This window comes from Mus caroli, chromosome 2 (assembly GCF_900094665.2).
Source record: "Mus caroli chromosome 2, CAROLI_EIJ_v1.1, whole genome shotgun sequence".
Lineage (NCBI taxonomy): Eukaryota > Metazoa > Chordata > Mammalia > Rodentia > Muridae > Mus > Mus caroli.
In genome coordinates this window covers 104,291,160-104,312,363 of record NC_034571.1, presented here as the reverse complement: position 1 = coordinate 104,312,363, position 21,204 = coordinate 104,291,160, and the positions used below count along the sequence as shown (strand labels likewise).

The 21,204-nt window shown below is 35.9% G+C and overlaps 1 protein-coding gene across 2 annotated transcripts in view; it reads left to right on the top strand.

Annotated features, from left to right (window-relative positions):
- Positions 1–640: 640 nt before the first annotated feature.
- The window catches only part of LOC110289465 (POTE ankyrin domain family member A-like), a 42,947-nt gene continuing 22,383 nt past the window's right edge, over positions 641–21,204 (top strand). For both annotated transcript variants that reach the window (XM_021155677.1, XM_021155678.1), the window contains exons 1-9: positions 641–1,067; positions 1,874–1,988; positions 2,148–2,321; positions 4,748–4,854; positions 9,028–9,165; positions 11,174–11,238; positions 14,200–14,233; positions 15,153–15,225; positions 18,143–18,239. In XM_021155677.1, the coding sequence (XP_021011336.1) occupies positions 829–1,067; positions 1,874–1,988; positions 2,148–2,321; positions 4,748–4,854; positions 9,028–9,165; positions 11,174–11,238; positions 14,200–14,233; positions 15,153–15,225; positions 18,143–18,239 (1,042 nt within the window). In that variant the 5' untranslated portion in view covers positions 641–828. The remainder of the gene's footprint in view (positions 1,068–1,873; positions 1,989–2,147; positions 2,322–4,747; positions 4,855–9,027; positions 9,166–11,173; positions 11,239–14,199; positions 14,234–15,152; positions 15,226–18,142; positions 18,240–21,204) is intronic.

Below are 21,204 nucleotides of genomic sequence, written 5' to 3'. Positions count from 1 at the left end.
ATGCTAGGAAGTACTTTCCAGAAACGAATTTGAAGAGATGGACTTACATAGGAGCCGACACAAGGGGTGCTGCTTAAAAAAATAACACCTTCAGGGGAAGGAGAATGGCGTTTGAGAGGGGGTAGAGAAGATGGGAGAGGAAGACAAGGAGCTTGACCTTGTATGAGTAGAGGAGGAAGGGAAGGAGACGGAGGGGAGGAGGAGGGAAGGAGGAAGGACAAGCATGAAGTCAGTCGGAGGTAGAGGCTGAGGAGGACCATTTCTACAATGAGGGTGACGAATGTGCTTTAAGATATAACTCAAAACATTGAACATTTCTTTAGGTGCTTCTTGGCTGGTAAAGGGGAATAGATGGAGGGCTTGTGTGAGGTGGTACTAGAAGGAGAGGAAGGGCTGATATCCTGTTGTAAAGTGAATAAATAAAAATTTAAAAAGAAAATAACGCAGATTTTCATCAGGCTCCATAGATATTCCAGGATATTTTATGGCATACGGATTTACTTTCCTGCAGTGAGTTGGACAGAAGTGGCTTGTTCGTGCACAAGTAACGCACTTAAATCTCATGGGTGTTAGCCTTAATCAAACCTTGCTGTTGTGCATGCGCACACTAATGTTTACCAGCGTCGCTTGGCAACCTGGATTCTATCAACTGTATCTGTGGTAGTCAGAAGCTATTTCCCCCACCCTACAACCTTTGTGGGGGACCTTATGTACATATCTTGATTTAAACTGATACTAAGTTTGGGTACTAGTGAGTCTAAGAATAAGACCTGGCAAAATCTGAAAGGGTAAGAAGGGGAGGGACAAGTGAGACCAGTAGCCTCAATTATGAAGAAGATCTTGGTTCATGGAGTTAAAGAAAAGACACCAATGGGTTTCTGCGATGTCCCAAGAAAAAACCTGTTGGACTTTTTACGTGATATGAAAACTATTTCTGTCCCAAATGAACCGAGATACAAGCCTCTCAGAAAGATCCACCAGGCTGCAAGCGACGGTGATACAGAGAGACTACAGAGAATGATAAGTCTTGGGAAACACAGTGTGCATGACAGAGACTTTAAGGAAAGGTAACAGGGACTATGATGTACTGGGAGTGGTCTGTGTGGAGGATCTGAGACAGCCTCTGTGATATCCGAAGACCAGGGTAAAGGAGCCAAAGGGATAGGAAGACCACTCTATGCTCCTCCCGTGGATCCTTAGCATCTCCTCATGACTTGCACTCGTGCTAGCTAGCCCAGATCTTTCAACAACACCTACAAATTTATCTTGACAAATCATGAACTTACCAAGTATATTTATCTGTTCTCTCAATCAATTTATTTACCTACTATGCAGCATTCATATTGTATTACTCTTAAAACCTTGTTTTACCCCTCTGATCAAATTTTAAAACTATAAGTACATTTTAGAATCCTTGAAATTAATTGTACTTAAAAATGTCAAAAATTATCATCTTGTAAATGATGATAATTCTTGTTTGCTAAGTAAAAGGAATGATGATGGTCTTAAATTGAGCTGTTAAGCCCAGTTAGAAATATAAAAAATTGCATAATTCTCATTGGCACCTTATTATGGTATTCTATGGGATAACTGCTATTATATTTTGGCTTTATTTATATCAAACATACTGTCTTTTAACTAATCTAGTAAGTACTATTATAGTAACACTAATACTAATATATTAAGCTAGTAAATTGTTCTATTTTTTTCACAAGAGAATTAAATATTTGTTCAGAAGGTGGAAGAATCACCTAACATTCAATGTTTAATAATTCTGTGCCTTTTAATATATTATGATTACATGAGTAATTGTTAACTTTTAGATAGTGTTTTAGAATTTAATTAAACCTCCCCCACTTTTTTTTTTCTATAGGACTGCTCTGCATTTTGCCTGTGCCTGTGGCCAGGTGGAAGTAGTAAGTATTCTACTGAGAAATAACTGTGATGTTGACGCTGCTGACATGAACTTCATCACACCTCTGATGAAGGTATATATACATCTCCAAATCCAGCATAACATAGGCTTAATTAAAGTAATTGTAAAAGGAACTTACCCCATGAACATGTCACTACTTCATGAATCCTATGTGATATTTATATTGATTGAATTCTTTGAACAAGCCATCTGTTTTTTGGTATGTTCCTAGGCTGTTCAAAACTGGACATATGAATGTGTGTGCATATTATTGAAGCATGGTGCTGATCCAAACCGAAAGGACAAAAATGGCAATACTCCTCTTCACTACGCAGTGTCAGAAGATAACCAGACACTGGCTAAATGCTTGCTTAAGTACAGTGCAAACATGGAACAAAAGAACAAGGTAATGTTCACCCCACTATAGTTGCCAAATAATCTGAAATATGTGTGTATGCTAACAGTAAGAGAGGTGGGATTAACATTGCATGTTAAAAATTCAAGCTTTCTTGAATGAAAGTATTCTGTCATAGCTTAATTGTTTGTTTAACATGACTTCAAATTGGGATTTTTAAAAGAACCATCAGAGTATAGAATGTTTCTGCATTGAATACTGGAACATTGCTGTTTTGCATCAAGGTAAAATTTCTTAATGTTTTCTTTTTCCAAAAAATTAGTTTCCAAATTATGTGAGGTAACACAATTAGAGAACAAAACTTCCCTTGCTACATTAATGAAACTCTATTAAAATTCAAATGAAACAAAATAATTTGTGACAAAGCTTATTGTTGTTGACAAATAATATCAAGTGATATATTTCTCTGTGTTAAGACTGAATCAAGTATGATAGAACCAGATCCTGATCAATATGTAGGCCCATCTCAAAATTAGGCTATTAAAGGGATACAAGAAGAATTATTACTATTTTCAACTTATTATTTTAATACTTTTTAAATTTACTTTTATAAGATATTTTCTTCATTTACATTTTAAATCTATCCTCAAAGCACCCTATACCCTCCCCCTACCCTGCTCCCCAACCCACCCACTCCTGCTTATTTTTAAAATTTTATTTGGATCACATTCTTTCCAACACCAACTCCTCCCAGACTACCCTCAACCACCTTTTTTTTTTTTACCTATCCAATTTCATGACCTCCTTCACAAAAATAGGAAAACCAAGAACACCACAAGTCTAGAGAGCAGAGCTGCTTGAAGATGAGTTTGTGTGTACTGATACTGTGCTTTCTGTTCGGCAAACAGCCATTGTTGAGTTACAGACATGCCTGCACAGCTCCACCTGAAGAAAACTCTGAGGATATGACATAGGTCATAAGTGTTCAGTGTGTGGAAAATCAGGAAATATCAAAGAATTTACTGGTATATTTTTATTTTTTGTCAAAGAAACAACTGCCACTTAGGTCAGAACATAACCTCTGCTCAAAAATCTAGGAAGCTGAGATGGAGGTGGGAGGATGGAACTCATGTTTTTGCATAGTGAAATGCAATGCAATCCTAGCTGCTTGTTCTATTCCCATCAAGGGATGCTAGAAATATTCTAGTGACCTACTCCTTTCTCTTTTCTGTGATATGATCAAATGGTGAAGGTAATTACCCATGTGGCTTAGAAATGAGACTGAAATTACAGGCTGCTTCTTAGTTCTAGAATTGTCTGTCTCTCTGGAGGAATTTGGATATCTATATAACAAGTAGAGGTTTGTATGCAGACTTTGACTCTGTAAATCTAATTAGTCATGAGCAAAGTTATTTATAAAATTACTTCCTTTAAATTATGGAACAGTTCTTAGACAAACAATAAAAGTGTGGATTCTAGATCTCAAAATCCTAAGGGGCTCTAGAAGGGCCAGTTTGATTCTGAGATTCCAATAATCTTAGCCCAACTGTCTTCTTTAGTAAAAGAATAAAGAATTTTCTTTAAACACACACACACAGACACACACACACACATTTGGAAAGACAATGGAGTAGTAATAGTAATCATTGGCTTATAGAATAATTCCCTTTGCTTTCAGCCAACAATAATTCACTACTTTTAAATTATCTTGAAAATAATAATTAGATGCTGGACTTTTAAAAGTTCTATGTATAATTAGTATTAAGGTCAACAGGTTTCATACTGGTAATTACAAGGGATTTTTGTAAGTCAAAGAGTTGCAAATGACAAATCTTGACAGTTGAAGCTGTTAGGTGTTCTCAGTGTGACTTGCTACATGCATAAAGGCCAGGCATCATGTCCTAGCATTTGTAAACACTGAAAACCAAACAGCAAGGGAAAACAGAATGTAAGTGAAATGCAAATTAAGTGTTTGAAACTTTCAGGGTCAATGTTAAGAGTGTATATTTTCTTTGGTGTAATTAACATTTTTGTGAAACATTTTAGAGAGATGATTCCATTCTGTATTAATTCTCTACTAAGTTACGAATATTGGATTATAAAAACCCATTGGGAAAAACACCACTGGAGAAATAAAAACACAGGAGCTACAGACTTATCATGGTCCATGAATACCATTGGTTTCTTCCAAGAACTGAACACACTGCAAAGCCTCATGTAGAAAACTGATTAACGAATTGCTCTTAAAGAATGGAATCCTAGACCCACAAGATAGCTCTGAAGGCAAAGGGTCTTACTGTCACAGGTTAAGTAGATAAAGAACATTTCAAAGAGAATGAAAGTTCCTTGGAATGAGAGGGAAGGTGTCCCTTTCTCATTCTAGCAAAGGTTTCTTTTCACAGAGACAGTTTTAAGACTAAAGTCAGTTCAAAACTACAATGATTTTGGATTTCAGGGTGTTTTGTTTTGTTTTGCAGGATGGCTTTACACCACTTTTACTGGCTCTCAAGGAAAACAAAATAGAGATGGCAAAGTTTTTAGTAAAGATGGGGGCAAATATACATGTATTTGATGACATGAGAAGGTATTATCATTTGAATTTTTATTTTTTTAATTTTTATTAGCTATTTTTTATATGCCTTTCAAATGCTACCCTGAAAGTCCCCTATACCCTCCTTCTGCCCTGCTCCCCCACCCACCCACTCCCACTTCTTGGCCCTGGCATTCCCCTGTACTGGGGCATATAAAGTTTGCAATACCAAGGGGCCTCTCATCCCAGTGATGGCTGACTAGGCCATCTTCTGCTACATATGCAGCTAGAGATATGAGCTCTGGGGGTACTGGTTAGTTCATAATGTTGTTCCCCCTATAGGGTTGCAGAACCCTTCAGCTCCTTGGGTGCTTTCTCTAGCTTCTCCACTGGGAGCGCTGTGTTCTGTCTTATAGATGACTGTGAGCATCCACTTCTGTATTTGCCAGGCACTGGCATAGCCTCATGCGAGACAGCTATAACAGGGTCCCTTCAGCAAAATCTTTCTGGCATATGCAATAGTGTCTGGGTTTGGTGGCTGATTATGGGATGGGTCACTGGGTGGGGTAGTCTCTGGATAGTCCATCCTTTTGTCTTAGCTCCAAACTTTGTAACTCCTTTCATGGGTATTTTGTTCCCAATTCTAAGGAGGAATGAATGAAGTATCCACCCATTGGTCTTTGCTCTTCTTGATTTTCTTGTGATTTGCAAATTGTAACTTGGCTGTTCTGTGTTTCCGGGCTAATATCCTCTTATCAGTGAGTGCATATCTAATGACTTCTTTTGTGATTGGGTTACCTCACTAAGGATAATATCCTCCAGATACATCCATTTGTCCAAGAATTTCATAAATCCAGTTTTTAATAGCTGAGTAGTACTCCACTGTGTAAATGTGCCACATTTTCTGTATCCATTCTTCTGTTGAGGGACATCTGGGTTCCTTCCAGTTTCTGGCTATTATAAATAAGGCTGCTATGAACATAGTGGAGCATGTGTTCTTATTACTAGTTGGAACTTTTTCTGGGTATATGCCCAGGAGATGTATTGCTGGATCTTCTGGTAGTATTATGTCCAATTTTCTGAGGAACCTCCAGACTGATTTCCAGAGTGGTTGTACAAGCTTGCAATCCTCCCAGCAATGGAGAAGTGTTCCTCTTTCTCCACATCATTGCCAGCATCTGCTGCCACCTGAATTTTTGATCTTAGCCATTCTGACTGGTGTGAGGTGGAATCTCCAGGTTGTTTTGATTTGCATTTCCCTGATGATTAAGGATGTTGAACATTTTTTNAGGTGCTTCTCAGCCATTCAGTATTCCTNAGTTGAGAATTCTTTGTTTCGCTCTGAACCCCATATTTAATGGAATTATTTGAATTTCTGGTGTCCAGCTTCTTGTGCTCTTTGTATATATTGGATATTAGTCCCCTATCAGATTTAGGATCGGTAAAGATCCTTTCCCAATCTGTTGGTGGCCTTTTTGTCTTATTGACAGTTGTCTTTTGCCTTACAGAAGCTTTGCAATTTTATGAGGTCCCATTTGTTAATTCTTGATCTTATAGCACAAGCCATTGTTGTTCTGTTTAGGAATTTTTTCCCCTGTGCCCATATCTTAGAGGCTTTTCCCCACTTTCTCCTCTATTAATTTCAGTGTCTCCAGTCTTAAGTGGAGGTCTTTGATCCACTTAGACTTAAGCTTTGTACAAGGAGATAAGAATGGATCAATTCCCATTCTTCTGCACAATAACCACCAGTTGTGCCAGTACCATTTGTTGAAAATGCTATCTTTTTTCCAATGGATAGTTTTAGCTCCCTTGTCAAAGATCAAGTGACCATAGGTGTGTAGGTTCATTTCTGGATCTTCAGTTCTATTCCATTGATCTACCTGTCTGTCGCTGTAACAGTACCATGCAGGGGTTTTTTATGTCTCTTTTATTTATTTATTTATTTATTTATTTATTTATTTATTTATTTATTTATTCATTTATTTATTTGTTATTTTCTTCATTTACATTTCCAATGCTATCCCAAAAGTCCCCCATGCCCTCCCCACCCACTCCCCTACCCAACCACTCCCACTTCTTGTCCCTGGTGTTCACCTGTACTGAGGCATATAAAGTTTGCAAGACCAATGGGCTTCTCTTTCCACTGATGGCCGACTAGGCCATCTTCTGATACATATGCAACAATGGCTCTGTAGTACAGCTTTAGGTCAGGCATGGTGATTCCACCAGAAGTTCTTTTATCATTGAGAAGATTTTTTGCTATCCTAGGTTGTTTTATTTTTCCAGATGTAGATTGCTTTTGCCAAGATAGCCATTTTTACTATATTAATCCTGCCAATCCATGAGCATGGGTGATCTTTCCATTTTCTGAGATATTCTCAATTTCTTTCTTCAGACACTTGAAGTTCTTATCATACAGATCTTTCACTTCCTTATTTAGAGTCACACCAAGGTATTTTATATTATTTGTGACTATTGTGAAGGGTGTTGTTTACCTAATTTCTTTCTCAGTCCGTTTATGATTTGTGTTGAGAAAGGCCATTGATTTATTTGAGTTAATTTTATATCCAGCTACTGTACTGAAGCTGTTTTATCAGGTTTAGGAGTTCTCTGGTGGATTTTTTGGGGTCACTTATATATACTATCACATCATCTGCAAATAGTGATATTTTGACTTCTCCCTTTCCAATTTGTATCCTCTTGATGTCCTTTAGTTGTTGAATTGCTCTGTCTAGAACTTCAAGTACTATATTGAATAGGTAGGGAGAAAGTGAGCAGCCTTATCTAGTCCCTGATTTTAGTGGGATTGCCTTGAGTTTCTCTCCATTTAGTTTGATGTTGGCTACTGGTTTGCCGTAGATTGATTTTATTATATCATTTGAATTTTTACAAAATGAGCAGCATACGAAATAATAATAATCATATAGCCAAGAAATAGCAAATTGATAGAAAAAAGACTAACATAGGTATTAAATGATCATACATCAATTAGTCATTAGTTTTATCAGGTACGAAAAGCAATGTGGAAGTGAGCAACACAAATCATTTCTAATAAGCTTCATAACCCTTAATAATGATTAATGCTTCTTTTTTGATATTTTGTTTAGATGGCCAACCAGTCATAAAATAGATTGATAGGTTTGCATTTTGGTTTTACTAACTTTTAAAGTTTGAGCCTTTTGTTCACAACAAGACTAAATAATTTTGTAGTATTTTCACTTTTTCTTATATAGTTGTCCTGTAAAATGCTCTTTCTCTTAATCATGAGAAAGAGTTGACAATCAGTCTAAAGGTAGGATGACACAACCATTCAATTTTTCATTTGAAGGATAATGAGCTCAGATTTTCTTTTGGTGGCTAAGAATTGTAATTATAGGATTCTGCTCAATCCCATCCCTCTTTATGTCCGATTGGCATTGATGTTTTTATATTTACTTAGTATTGGGAAAGGAAAACAAAATAGCTTCATTAGGTTGAAGTTTATTGAAGCTATGTCATAGGCGAGTAGATGCAGATTCACAAATAAATTGCTTAAAAGGCTGGATAATTCATTGCTAGGCATGTGATTTTAAGTGCTATGTATTACCAAATATAATAATATGAATAATATTCTGTAAATGTTTTGTTATATCATTTATTTATCATTTAGTACTGTGTAGAGTACATGCTATTATCACTACTAAGTGAATATACATAAATGCTATTATGACAAAAATATTTTATTATATTTTATTGCTTAAATACTGAAAATATTTTTCAATGATCTGATTGTTAATTGATTAATAATTATGTAATACAAATCTTGTGAAAATGGAGACACCTTCATTTAAGTCTTTAAGAAGAATGAGTGTTAAACACTTAAATTCTATCAAGAATCGCACTAAGAATACCGTATATACAGTATATACAGCATGAACAGTATACATAGCATACACAGCACTTACAGTACACCCCCTAGATACAGTATCTATAGCACATATAGTATATACAGCACACAACATATAGAGTGTATACTTGTGTATAGTATGTGCAGTACAGAAGTTTTCCTACCCATTCTTTCCTTTTGTCTTTGAACACAATATATAAAAGTGAACTCTTGCTTAGCATAGTGTTTATGTGTGATTAAAAAGGATAACCAAACAGATAAGCAAGATAGTAAATTTGTATATACCCAAATATTAACAGTTTTAAGTACCTAATAATGGAGCTATTTCTGTGTTAATTCAGAAACACACTCTTGTATGCCATAAGATGGGACTCAAAAGATATGGTCAATCTACTTTTGGATGAAGGCATTGACTTTTTCTTTAGAGATGTATTTGGGTGGACTGCATTACGGTATGCTATTGAAGGCACAAGTAAAGGGTAAGTGTTTGCATTAGAACCTAGTAGACACTAACTTGTTCAAATTAACCACAATGTCTTCATCTTCCCTCACATAATATTTCAGTGTTGACTCTAGATTCTTTTGGAATAGCAGTGACTATCCAATATGGAATACATATATTATTAGAAGTAGAAAAAGGAAATGATTTTTTTTTAAATCTCTTGATTTAGTTTGGAAATGCTGAAGATTGAACCAAGTACCTCATCTGTAATGGTCAATTCTGGTGCTGACCTAATCTCTGTGTGGGACTTTCCAGAATTTTAACTTTATGGATCCTAATATTTCCCCTTTATCCAAGTATAATCTGTATTAATTTTGTATATATGTGTATATATTAATATTAGATATTATATAGTCAGAATTTTGATATTCTAATTAGTTGTTTTATTCTTCAGGTACAGTTTAATAGAAGATTGTGTTTCTTTCTCTGATCATTTTTTCCATTTATTATTATTTGAAACTTGAAAATAATGGTTTCTGGATTTCTTAACTCCCAGTAACAGAGCTCTCTTTCAAAATACAGATGGAGAAAAAGAAGGCATTCTAGTCCCTCTTTTGCTTCTATTGATTCTGTTGCTACAGTGTTGATATTAGATCTTCTCCTAGAGAACAATAGTTGAAATTGACAACAACATTAACTTTGTTAAATCAGATTCCTAGTGCTTTACCGTGATTCACACTTACATTGAACATTTACAGTATTTTAACTGAGCTATTAGTCCCACAGTGGTAGTGCTTTCCTTTGGATACTGAACTTTTTAGCCTATGCCATGCTTATTGCTAGCAACTTGATCCTCTTACTTATTCAGAACCTGATGTGGAGTCCACAGCTAGATGAATTCTAGACCTTCAAGTTTCATTAATTTTGAAGAATTTGTTCATCTCTTCTGGTAGAATCTATGACTTCGGATCATTCTAAGCTGTCACAATGTCCAATTTATGTTGCAGGAAACATTTTATTTATTACTTCTATAACTCTTAACACTAGATCCTATTGCATTTTGTGCAACATTTTTTCCTAGGGACTAGGAGACAAAATGTCATTTTTCCCTGAGTAGTTGCCAGCTTCCGACTATATTTATGAGAACTAGTTCACATCACATGCTATTGGAATCCATAATTCCAATATGATTTTATCTTCCTTAGCATTTGGAGATAAACAGGACACTCAATCATTCCAACAAGGATTTATAGGTTTGAAGTTTGATTAGGTAGATGAGGACTGTGGGTAACCAAGGTATGTTAGAAAGTTTTACCATTCAGCCTTTGGTGATTTAGAATTCAGTAATAGTGCACAGCACAATCTATTCATCTAGTGGAAAGAAATCATGTGACAGCAAGCTTCAATTTCAAGCTGTTAAATAGCTCACTTTTCAAAATTATAAGTCGTATGATATACAAAAGCATCTAACAGTGAAAATTAGGTCTTGTACTTAACCTTGATTATCAAGTGACACAGGTTAGAGTCACTTGGAAAGAAATTTTCAGTGAGTGATCCTGTAGATTAGATTGACCTGTAGGATGGTAAGTGAAGAATTGTCTTGCTTTAACAGATGTGAGAATTCCCAGCCTGCTTTGAGCAGCACCATTCCCTAGACAGGTGTCTTGAATTCTTTAAGGACAGAGTAAATGAGGTGAGGAACATCAATTTGCATTCATTCCTTCCTGCTCTTGATGGCAGATATGCTGCAACTAATGCCTCCAACTTCCTGCAAAAATATTATACCATTGTGAGTGAAAATAAACACTTTTTCCCCTAATTTTTTTTTTGACAGGATACTTTATCACAGCACTAGAACAAAAAAAAGGATTTCATGATTTCCGGACAGCTATAATATATGATTATATGACAGTGGAAGGAAATAACACATTGGGGTTTTTTGTTGATTATTATGATAATGCCTTTTAACATTATGGAAAATTTAACATGGTGATAATTTTTTTAAATAGTAATTTTATGTTTTGTTTTTGTTTTGCACATGGCAGTAGTCGAGAGATTCTTATGAACTATGATGAAATGTTACGTAGAAAAAATAAAGATGGCATTCAAGGTAAGGCTTATGATAATGATAATTGAATATTAAACTCATGATCAGTACACATTCAATGCAAACTAACACTTTTATTACTTGTGTTCTAAGCATATATAATTGAACTGCTTCACATATTTTTAAATATTTTATTTAGGCAATAGCACAAACATTTTGTTGTTGTGATTTTGTTATCATTCACCAAAGTTGTCTCTTGTTATAAGAGAAATAGTGACATTGCTGAATAAATATATTTTTGTCTATGTCCAGACACGATTCAGTTATCCTGGATTGACTGCCACCTTATTATGTAATTGAAGTTGGTTTTGAACTCCAGATTTAAGCTGCTCTGATTTCTTAGTTGTTGAGGTTAGACACATGTAGCACATAGTCAGCACTTCCTTTATTAAAATATGGAACATTTTTTGGAACTAGGGATTGAACCCAGAACTGCATGCCTTCTTTTTATTATTATTATTATTATTATTATTATTATTATTATTATTATTATTATATTTACACTCCAGATTTTATTCCCCTCCTGCTTAATCCTCTAACTGTTCCACATCCCATAACTCCTCCCCACCCCCATGTCTCCACAAGGGTGACCCACCCCAACCTACCAGACCTCTAAACTCCCAGGGACCTCCAGTCTCTTGAGGGTTAGGTGAATCTTCTCTGACTGAACCCAGACCTAGCAGCCCTCTGCTGTATATGTGTTGGGGACCTCAAATCAGCTGATGTATGCTACCTTGTTGGTGATCCAGTGTCTGATAGGACTTGGGGGTCCAGGTTAATTGAGACTGCTGATCCTCCTACAGCTTCTTTCAGTTTTTCTCTGATTCAACCACAGGGCCAGATGCTTCTCTCCATTGGTTTAGTGCAAATAACTGCATCTGACTCTTTCAGCTGCTTGTTGGGTCTTTCAGAGGGCAGTCATGATAGGTCCCTTTTTGTGAGCACTCCATAGCCTCAGTAAAGGTGTCAGGTCTTGGGGCCTCCCCTTGAGCTGGATCCCACTTTGGGCCTTCTCCATTTCCATCCCTGCAGTTCTATCAGACCAGGACAATTATCACAGTCAGAGTTGTGACTATGGGATAGCATCCCATTCCCTCACTTGATGCCCTGTCTTTCTGCTGGAGGTGGGCTCTACAAGTTCCCTCTCCCCACTGTAGGGCATTTCCTCTAGGGTCTCTTTGAGTCCTAAGAGTCTCTCACCTCCCAGGTCTCTGGCACTTTCTGGAGGGTCCCCTCTACTTCCGACCTTCTGACGTTGCCTGTTTCCATTCTTTCTGTTGGCCCTCAGGGCTTCAGTCCTTTTCCCCTACCCAAGACCAGATCATGTTCCTCTTGCCCATCCCTGTCTCCTTTCCCTCTCAGGTCCCTCCCTCCCTCCTGCATGATAGTTGCTTTCTTCTCCCTCCCAAGTGGGACTGAGTCATCCTCACTTGGGCCTTTCAGCTTGCTGACTTGTTTGAGAGTTCTGTGGACTGTGTATTGGGTAGTCTGTGTTTGTTTGTCTATTTATTAATTTATTTTTCATTCAATTATTTATTTTGGCTAATATCCCCTTATTAGTGAGTACATACCATGCACATCCCTTTGGGTTTGAGTTACCTCACCACTCAGGATGATATTTTCTAGTTTCATACATTTGCCTGCAAATGGGAATTCTTTCAAATACATTTAAATAGTTATTTATCTCTTTATTTATTCGCTTTTATCCTGATTATGGTACCCCATTGTTCCTTTCCAGTCCCATCCTTACAAATCCCTCCCTTCACTTCTCCTCCCTTATCCTCAAGGAAGGAAACATCTCTTTGGTTACCACCCTACCCTGTGACATCCAGTCTCAGTAGGCCTAGACACATCCTCTCCTACTGAGGCCCAACCAGGTAGTCTAGTTATGAGAAGGGGATGTAATAGCAGGAAACTGAGTCAGAGACAATCTCTGCACCAATTGTTAGGGGACCCATGTGAAGACTAAGCTGTGAGTCTGTACAAATGTGGAGGAGACCTAAGTCCAGCTCCTGCTTGCTCTTTGATTGATGGTTCAATCTCTGTGAGCTCCTATAATCCCAGGATAGTAGGTCTTCTTGTGGTGTCCTTGACCCCTTCAGCTTACTCAATGTTATCCTGAAATCTTAGACAAGATGCTCCAAACACTGCTTAATGTTTGGTTGTGTATCTCTGCAACTGATTCCATCAGCTGCTAGGTGAAGTTTCTCATGAAAGAGTTTTAAACTAGGGTCCTATCAGCAAGCATAGCAGAGTATCATTAAAAGTGTCAGCAACTGACTCTCTTATATGGGATGTGTTTATAGTCATGGGATGTGTTTCAAGTTGGGCCAGTCATTGATTGAACTTTCCTTCAATCTTTGCTTCCTCTTTATCCCTGGGTTGAAGGTTTGTGGGTGAGTTGATATCTCTCTCCATGCAATGAAGTCCCACCTGGTTACAGAGGTGGCCACTTCAATCTCCATATGCCCTGCTGGTAGGAGTCTCAGCTAGGATCACCCCCATAGACTCCCTGGAACCTCCCCTGTCACAAGATTCCAGCTACTCCAAGATATGCATCAATTTCTAATCTCACTCACAACCCTCTCCCTCAGCTCCTCTTCCCCCACCTGATCCCCATCTCCTGTCCCCCACCTCACCCCTCTCCCACCCAGTACTCTTCCTCTATCTCTGATGACTATTTTGTTTCTCCTTCTGAGTGAGATTGATACACCCTACCTTTGGCCTTCCTTATTACTTAGTTTTTTTGGTAGTCTGTGAATTGTAGTGTGGTTATTCTGTGCTTTAAGGCTAATGGCCACTTATAAGTGACTACATAGCATGTGTGTCTGTCTGGGTTTGGGTTACCTCGCTGAGGATGATATTTTCTAGTTCCATCCATTTCCCTGTTCCCAGAGTCATATATTTTTTAACATTTTAGATTTTAATTGTTCTGTTTAAATATATTTCTTTTTTCTTAAATAGAATACAAGTTTTTTGAAGACAAGTCATTAGACAAGTAAGAATCATATAATTATAAAATTATATAATTATGTTTCCTAATCATGGAATGCATAGATGAAAAAGCATTTGTACAGTATTCTACCCTGCAGCACCCTTAATATTTATGTTTGACAGCTATTTCTTATAACCACCATACTAAATGTTTAGTTTTTCTGTTAAAAATTTATTTATCTGATTGTATAATTGCATTTCGAATAGTGCTTCCATGATTTGATTATCAGCCTTCCTTAGTCCCTCATGTATTTCCTTACTTATTTCCATAGATTGATTGGAGTCCATTAAACCCTCAAGCCTAGATACAAGGCATCACATTTAAATATTGAATGAAAATATACTACATATTTTCTGTTCTGTTCTCATTGGGAAAGCCATTCCCAATGATCGCATACACATTTGGATATTTATTTATTTATTTATTACAATTAATTTTAAAACATTTAAGATGTTTCGAAAACCTCCTTTTACTCTTTTTTAGCTAAAGGGAAATTAATAATTTCTTTTTTACAGCTGCTTTCATTGCAGAAAAACATGACTTCAATATTCTGGATGAATAAAACATACTTTGAAGCAGGCTCTCTTTTGAATTAAAGTAGCATATGTTTTGGGATCCACTGAATAGGTTCTGAAATCTGCATTCAGTTTAGGCAGTGTGTGAAATCAAATTCATCTAAGGTCCTTCCAGCAATTCTGTTATCACTATTGGTATGGAATAAAATGTCTGAACATATTAAGCCTTTTCTAGACTGGAAGAGGCAGAGGCAAAAAGGAAACTGAAAGTTGGACATTTTTGTTGTAAATAAGAAGTTAGTCTCTATTCATATCAATTATGATTATAAAATATAACTCAGTATGCACACTTTCTCATATTTTTAAGAGGTTCACTCACCCATGTTTACTATGGACTTGCTCTGTAGGCGCCCCAATGACCCTACTTCTGGATCTACCTTTTCTAAATCAAATGAGAATGCATGCAAGTTTGATGATGAGGTAAGAGTTTGCTTCTTAAACTTGATTTGTTAGTACAGAAATGTATTTGTCAGGTGTACTCTTGGAATTCTATAGTGATCTACTTGTTATAATTTTATTGACAATAAAAATAATAGTTACTGAAAAATACATTTCCCCAAGATTGTGACTAGTAATAATTGAACATTTTTTAAATTTGATAAACAACAAAGATCAAGTAAATCATTTGAGTGAAATATATTGTTCACAATAATTTTATTACAAAGAGAATTTCCATAGCAAAGTAGTTTTCAAATATAATCAATGATATATGGATAAATGCCACTCATTGTAATTCATTACTCATTCTCATGTGATATTCATCACAGAATCACAATGGAGAAAATATTGTCAACAGAGGATACAAAAATATTTATGGAAGATGGATATCTACTTTTAAAAATATCTTCAGAAGATGGATATCTCACATCATTTGTGTCAGGCTATCTACTTTAGCATTCATATTCTTGTGTAGTAGCAGAAGGCATTAATTTTGTCATTTCTTGTTTCCTTTTAGGGGTAGACCTTGAGCCCAGTTTGTACTTCCTGTCTCCTTTTAAGGGTAGACCTTGAATCTGGGTTGAAATTGCTCCTTCACAGCAGCAGGGCCAACCCCAACAATTCAGAGTTGCTTTCTAGTACACATCAATTTCCCATCAACTGTTTTCTTGTTAAAACTCTTCGAAAAAGCCGACCAAGATTTTAACCATACTTCTCTTTCCTACTGTGGATACTAGATACAGATGTAAATATATTTCACCTCATTAAAAAGGATTTCTTTAAAAATCATCTGGGAGGGTAGTGATAGCTTGATACTTTCATAATAGATTATCTTCTTCAAACCTGAAATAACATTTTATATGGCATAATTAGAAAAATGAATTATTATGCTGTTTATACGTTGATAGAAATGCTGCATGAACTTTGAAATGAGATCTTAAATTTCTTTCTTACATAATACAAGTAGTTATAAGGACCTAATATATAACCACATAAAGTTTCTCTTCTAGAAGTGAAAACTTTTATTTGAGGATGCAAACTTTTTACATTGTGCAAACCATCCTTCAGTTCTAGGAGTGAAGTGGTCCTCTTTATTTAGTATGCCCTAAAGCAAGTTTAAAACTTAAATATTTTTAATTGATTATTTTAGAAATTTTCATATATACATATTGTATGCACATCATGTTCCAAGTTCCATTCTAATAGTTGGTCCCCCACCTCCTGCCTCTCAAGGTTGCCTGTTTCAATTCTTTCTTCTGGCTCTCAGGGCTTCAGTCCTGTTTCCCTGTCTCCCAATACCTGATCATGTTCCCCATCCACATCCCTCCCTCGTCTGCCCTGATGACTGCTTTCTTATCTCTCCCCAGTGGGATTGAGGCCTCTTCACTTGGATCCTTCGACTTGTTAACCTTGAATCCTGTGGGTTGTTTCCTGGGTAATCTGTACTGTTTTGAGCTAATATCCATTTATTAGTGTGTACATACCATGCATGTATTTTTGGGCGTAAGATATCTCACTCAGGATGATATTTTCTAGTTCCATCCATTTGCCAAAGAATTTCATGAATTCATCAATTTTAATAGTTGAGTAGTACAGCATTGTGTAAATGAACCATGTTTTCTGTATCCATTCTTCTGTTGTGGGACATCTGGGTAGTTTCTAGCTTCTGGCTATCCCAATTAAGGAAAGTATAAACATAGTGGAACATGTGCTCCTGTGACATGTTAGGGTGTCTTTTAGATATATGCCCAAGAGTGGTATAGCTGAATCTTCAGGTAGATCTATTTCCAATTTTCTGAGGAACCACAAGATTGATTTTCAGAGTGGTTGTATCAGTTTGCAATCCAATCAGCAACGGAGGAGTGTTCCTCTTTCTCTACATACCAGCCAGCATGTGCTGTCAACTGAGCTTTTTATTTTAGCCATTGAGATTGGTGTAAGGTGGAATCTCAAGGTTGTTTTAATTTGCATTTCCCTGAGCACTAAGTACTTTGGCAATTTCCTGAAGTGCTTCTCAGCCTTTCAAGATTCCTCTGTTATGAATTGTGCTTAGTTTCTACCCCATTTTTCAATTGTGTTTTTTGTTTTTTCTATTGGTTCGTTTCTTTAGTTCTTTAAATATTTTGGATATTAGCCTTCTATCGGATGTGGGTTTAGTGAAGATTTTTTCCTACTCTGTAGGTTGTCAGTTTGTCCTATTTGACTGTGTCCTTTGCCTTACAGAAGCTTTCCAGTTTCATGAGGTCCCATTTATCAATTCTTTATCTTAGAGCCTGAGCCATTGGAGTTCTGTCTAGAAAATTTCCCCTGTGCCAATGAGTTTGATGCTTTTTCCCACCTTCTCTTCTATTAGATTCAGTGTATCTGGTTTTATGTTGAGGTTCTTGATCCACTTGTACTTGAGCTTTGTGTAAGGTGACAAATATACATCTATTTTCATTTTTACATACATATTGCCAGTTATACCAGCATCAGTTATAAAAGATGCTTTCTTTTCTCTATTGTGTATCTTTTTCAAAGATTAAGTGTTCATATGTGTGTGACTTTATTTCTGGGTCTTCAGTTCTATTCCATTAATGAACCTGTCTCCGTACCAATACCATGCTGTTTTTATCATTGTTGCTCTGTACTATAGCTTGAAGTCAGGTAGGATAACTTATTTTATAAAATATGTACAAGTAAGTAATTATCTGTGAACATGTCTCTTGTAAACATCTTTGTTTTACATAGTGGTGAAAAATAGGCTAAATCTAGTCAACATGTACAAGGCTTGCTGCTGAAATAATTGTATTTTTAGGGACACTCTTGTTTTATAAATAGTTTCCTTAAAATGGGAAATTCACATATCTTAAAATAATTCAGAAAACATTAATTACTTCATTTTTGATATTAATTTTAGCCAGATATTTCTAAGTACGCTCTCGCTACGTGTCCTAATAATATACATGGAGCTGGAGAGGAAGGAGACAAAAGTGAAACAAAAGAAGCAGCAGATGGTAAGAACTATATTCTATTAAATATTATGAGACTGAATGCTTATTTATACTGCTAATACTGATGAAATATAATAACCAAAGAATTGTTCTTTTAATGAATAACAAAGAAAAATGGAAGTAAAGTGCCTCCAATTGTACCTCTCCTCAATTGATTTTTAACAACAGGTAAAACTAAGAAATGTCACTGAAGGAATGTAATTATTGTTACCAGTTCATGAATGTGCAAGGACTCTGGGGAAATAAGAAAGAAATTAGTAAATCTTTTCAATTGTGGTCAGTACTAGGTGTATGAGTGCTCTGTGAGTATTTTCACAGTTAAGGAATGTTAGGAGAGCGATGAAGAGGAGGAGAAAGGTGAAATGTTACATGTAGAACAGAATGGAAATGAAGGAAAGGGGCAGGTGTTTAAAGTTCTAAATTTTAAGCCACCTGTGGGTCCTTTTATGTCTGCACCCTAAAATGTCCTGTTGTGAATCCCAATATTTCTTAAGATTTCCTGTGTTGACTTGGAATGGCAATGGCAGAGCTATCTACCCATGTCCTCAGCTATGGTAGAGCCTGGAGCAAGTGTTTCTGAGAGAGCAAAGTTTCCTTTGGTTCCATTTATAGGGTAGTTTCTTCTACAGTGAAGATAGAACATACCCATGAAATCAAGTTGGAACACATTCATGATTATGCAGCTTATTTGCACTCTATAAATTATATTCTAATTTATAATCTAATAATTTATATTCTAATTTGGTTACAGTTCTGAATCTATGAAGTCTGTAGCAAGAAATCATAAAATACAAAATTTAAAACTTTCCACTATTTTTCTTAATTTGTCAGATTTGAATTCCTATAAAATGTGTATTATCTTTGAGAATGAATATTCAAGACTATAAATATAAATTCACATGCTCAGTTGTTTTTACTATCTTATTTTTTCATTTTTATTGTTTTCTTTCTAATTATGATTTTTATTATAGTTATTATTCATTGACTTACATAAATTTGCTTTGTGTTTGAATTTCAAGGCCTCAAATATGATCACTGTATTTCCTACAAGGGAATTAACAACTGATGAGTCTGGTATATACTAAAAGCAGAGTACTCTGGTAATTCAAAATTAGTTACCTCAACATAGGATACTATGGCAGAGAAAGGTTCAGAGAAAGAAAACTAACAGTGCTGAGTTCAGAGCTCAGTCAGCGAAGTGTTTTTATGGAAACACGGGGAGATGAAATTGAATACATATCCTATGTAAAAACCCGAATGTCATGGTTCATGCTAGTAAGCCCAGTACTGGGTGAGGGTAGATAGAATTCCAGAGACCACCTGGCATGCATGCACCACCTTACACAAGATCACACACACACACACACACACACACACACACACACACACACACACACAGAGAGAGAGAGAGAGAGAGACAGAAACAGAGACAGAGACAGAGACAGAGAGACAGAGAGACACAGAGACAGAGAGAAAGAGAAAGAGAGAGAAATGATTTAATGCAATTAATTTAAATAACAGTTAATATCAGAATGGCAGAGTCCAGTTCTAATAGAAATAAAATACTTAAATATTTAAAGTAATTGCAAATATTTTACATTATTCATATAGGAATAACCCATTTGCATACATGCTGTACTCATAGTAACATTCACTGACTTCCAATTCATGTTATATATTTTCTAGTTTGTTGTTAAAATCATTTCTTATCATATGTACCTGTGGTATTCACACTCATACCATACTTATTGCCATGGTGATCAATCTCAATTTCAAATGGAGAGGTTGTTTACAACTCCAGCGTCCCAAAGTTCCAGTTTTTTGTGTGCATAAAATGTAAACACATATAAATGTGTGTGTGTGTGTGTAATGTTTACTATATGTGAATATGGAAATAGTGGTGCAATGGTGCACATATGTAGGCCACAAGATAACCTCAGTTTTATTTTTTTGCCTTGCTTGAAGCAGGGTATCTTGTTCACCACTCTGTATGCCAGGCTAACTGGCCCATGAACTTGGAGTCTGCTGTTTTCATTTCTTTTTAACATTATTAAGGAGGCAACCACATATTACAAGTTCAGCTATAGAAATGTTTGCAAATCAAACTTCATGTGATCTACTGTCAAAACTGGACACCTGTACAGTGAATTGCGTCAATTTAAACATACATAGTCTAGATCATCCTAGAGTTATACAAACATCTGGGGCCACATATGTATTTAATCTTCTTTGCTTTCAAAAAATTTTATATCTATATATAAAAGTGATGTTCTGAGATAATTTTTAAAAGTACCTGACAATTATGAATGGTCCCCAGTTTTACAAAATGTGATTTCCAGGGTATGAAAACGGAGAAAAGTCAACTCTTCAGAGAGTTTTATACAAACAAGTTTTGTAGAAAAATGATTCAGCAAATGCTTGAGTTAAGAATATTTATATTTTTCCAATTCTTTACAATTTTATTAACATACTTACAAAAAAATAACATCCAAACACTGAGAAAATTAAATAACTTTGGAAGCAGAGGTCATAGCTTCTGCTGACATACAAGTGACAATTCTGGGCTGTTGTCACAAAATAATCAACATTTATAACCCTACTACAATATATCAAACATAAGTTAAAATCATAGGCACTAGTTCATCAAATCCACATTTCTTCTGTACTACTAACCACAGTAAATCCTCAGATTTTCCCAAATAGAAAAACTGGCAATACACAAAGAGTTTCTAGTAAGAAGGCAATTTTTCTCTTTAGGAAACTAAAAGCCAATAATCTGTGGTAGTACAGCAGCAGCTGAAATAATATCACCAAACTCAGATCCAAAATACATTTTTAAACAAGTGATGAAATAGTTTTATTAAAAAAATAGATTTTTTTTTCTGATACAGCCACTTAAAAACAATGTTAAATAACCTGAATATTCCTTTTGAAACTGATTATCTAACTCAGGAAAGCATGAGTTGAT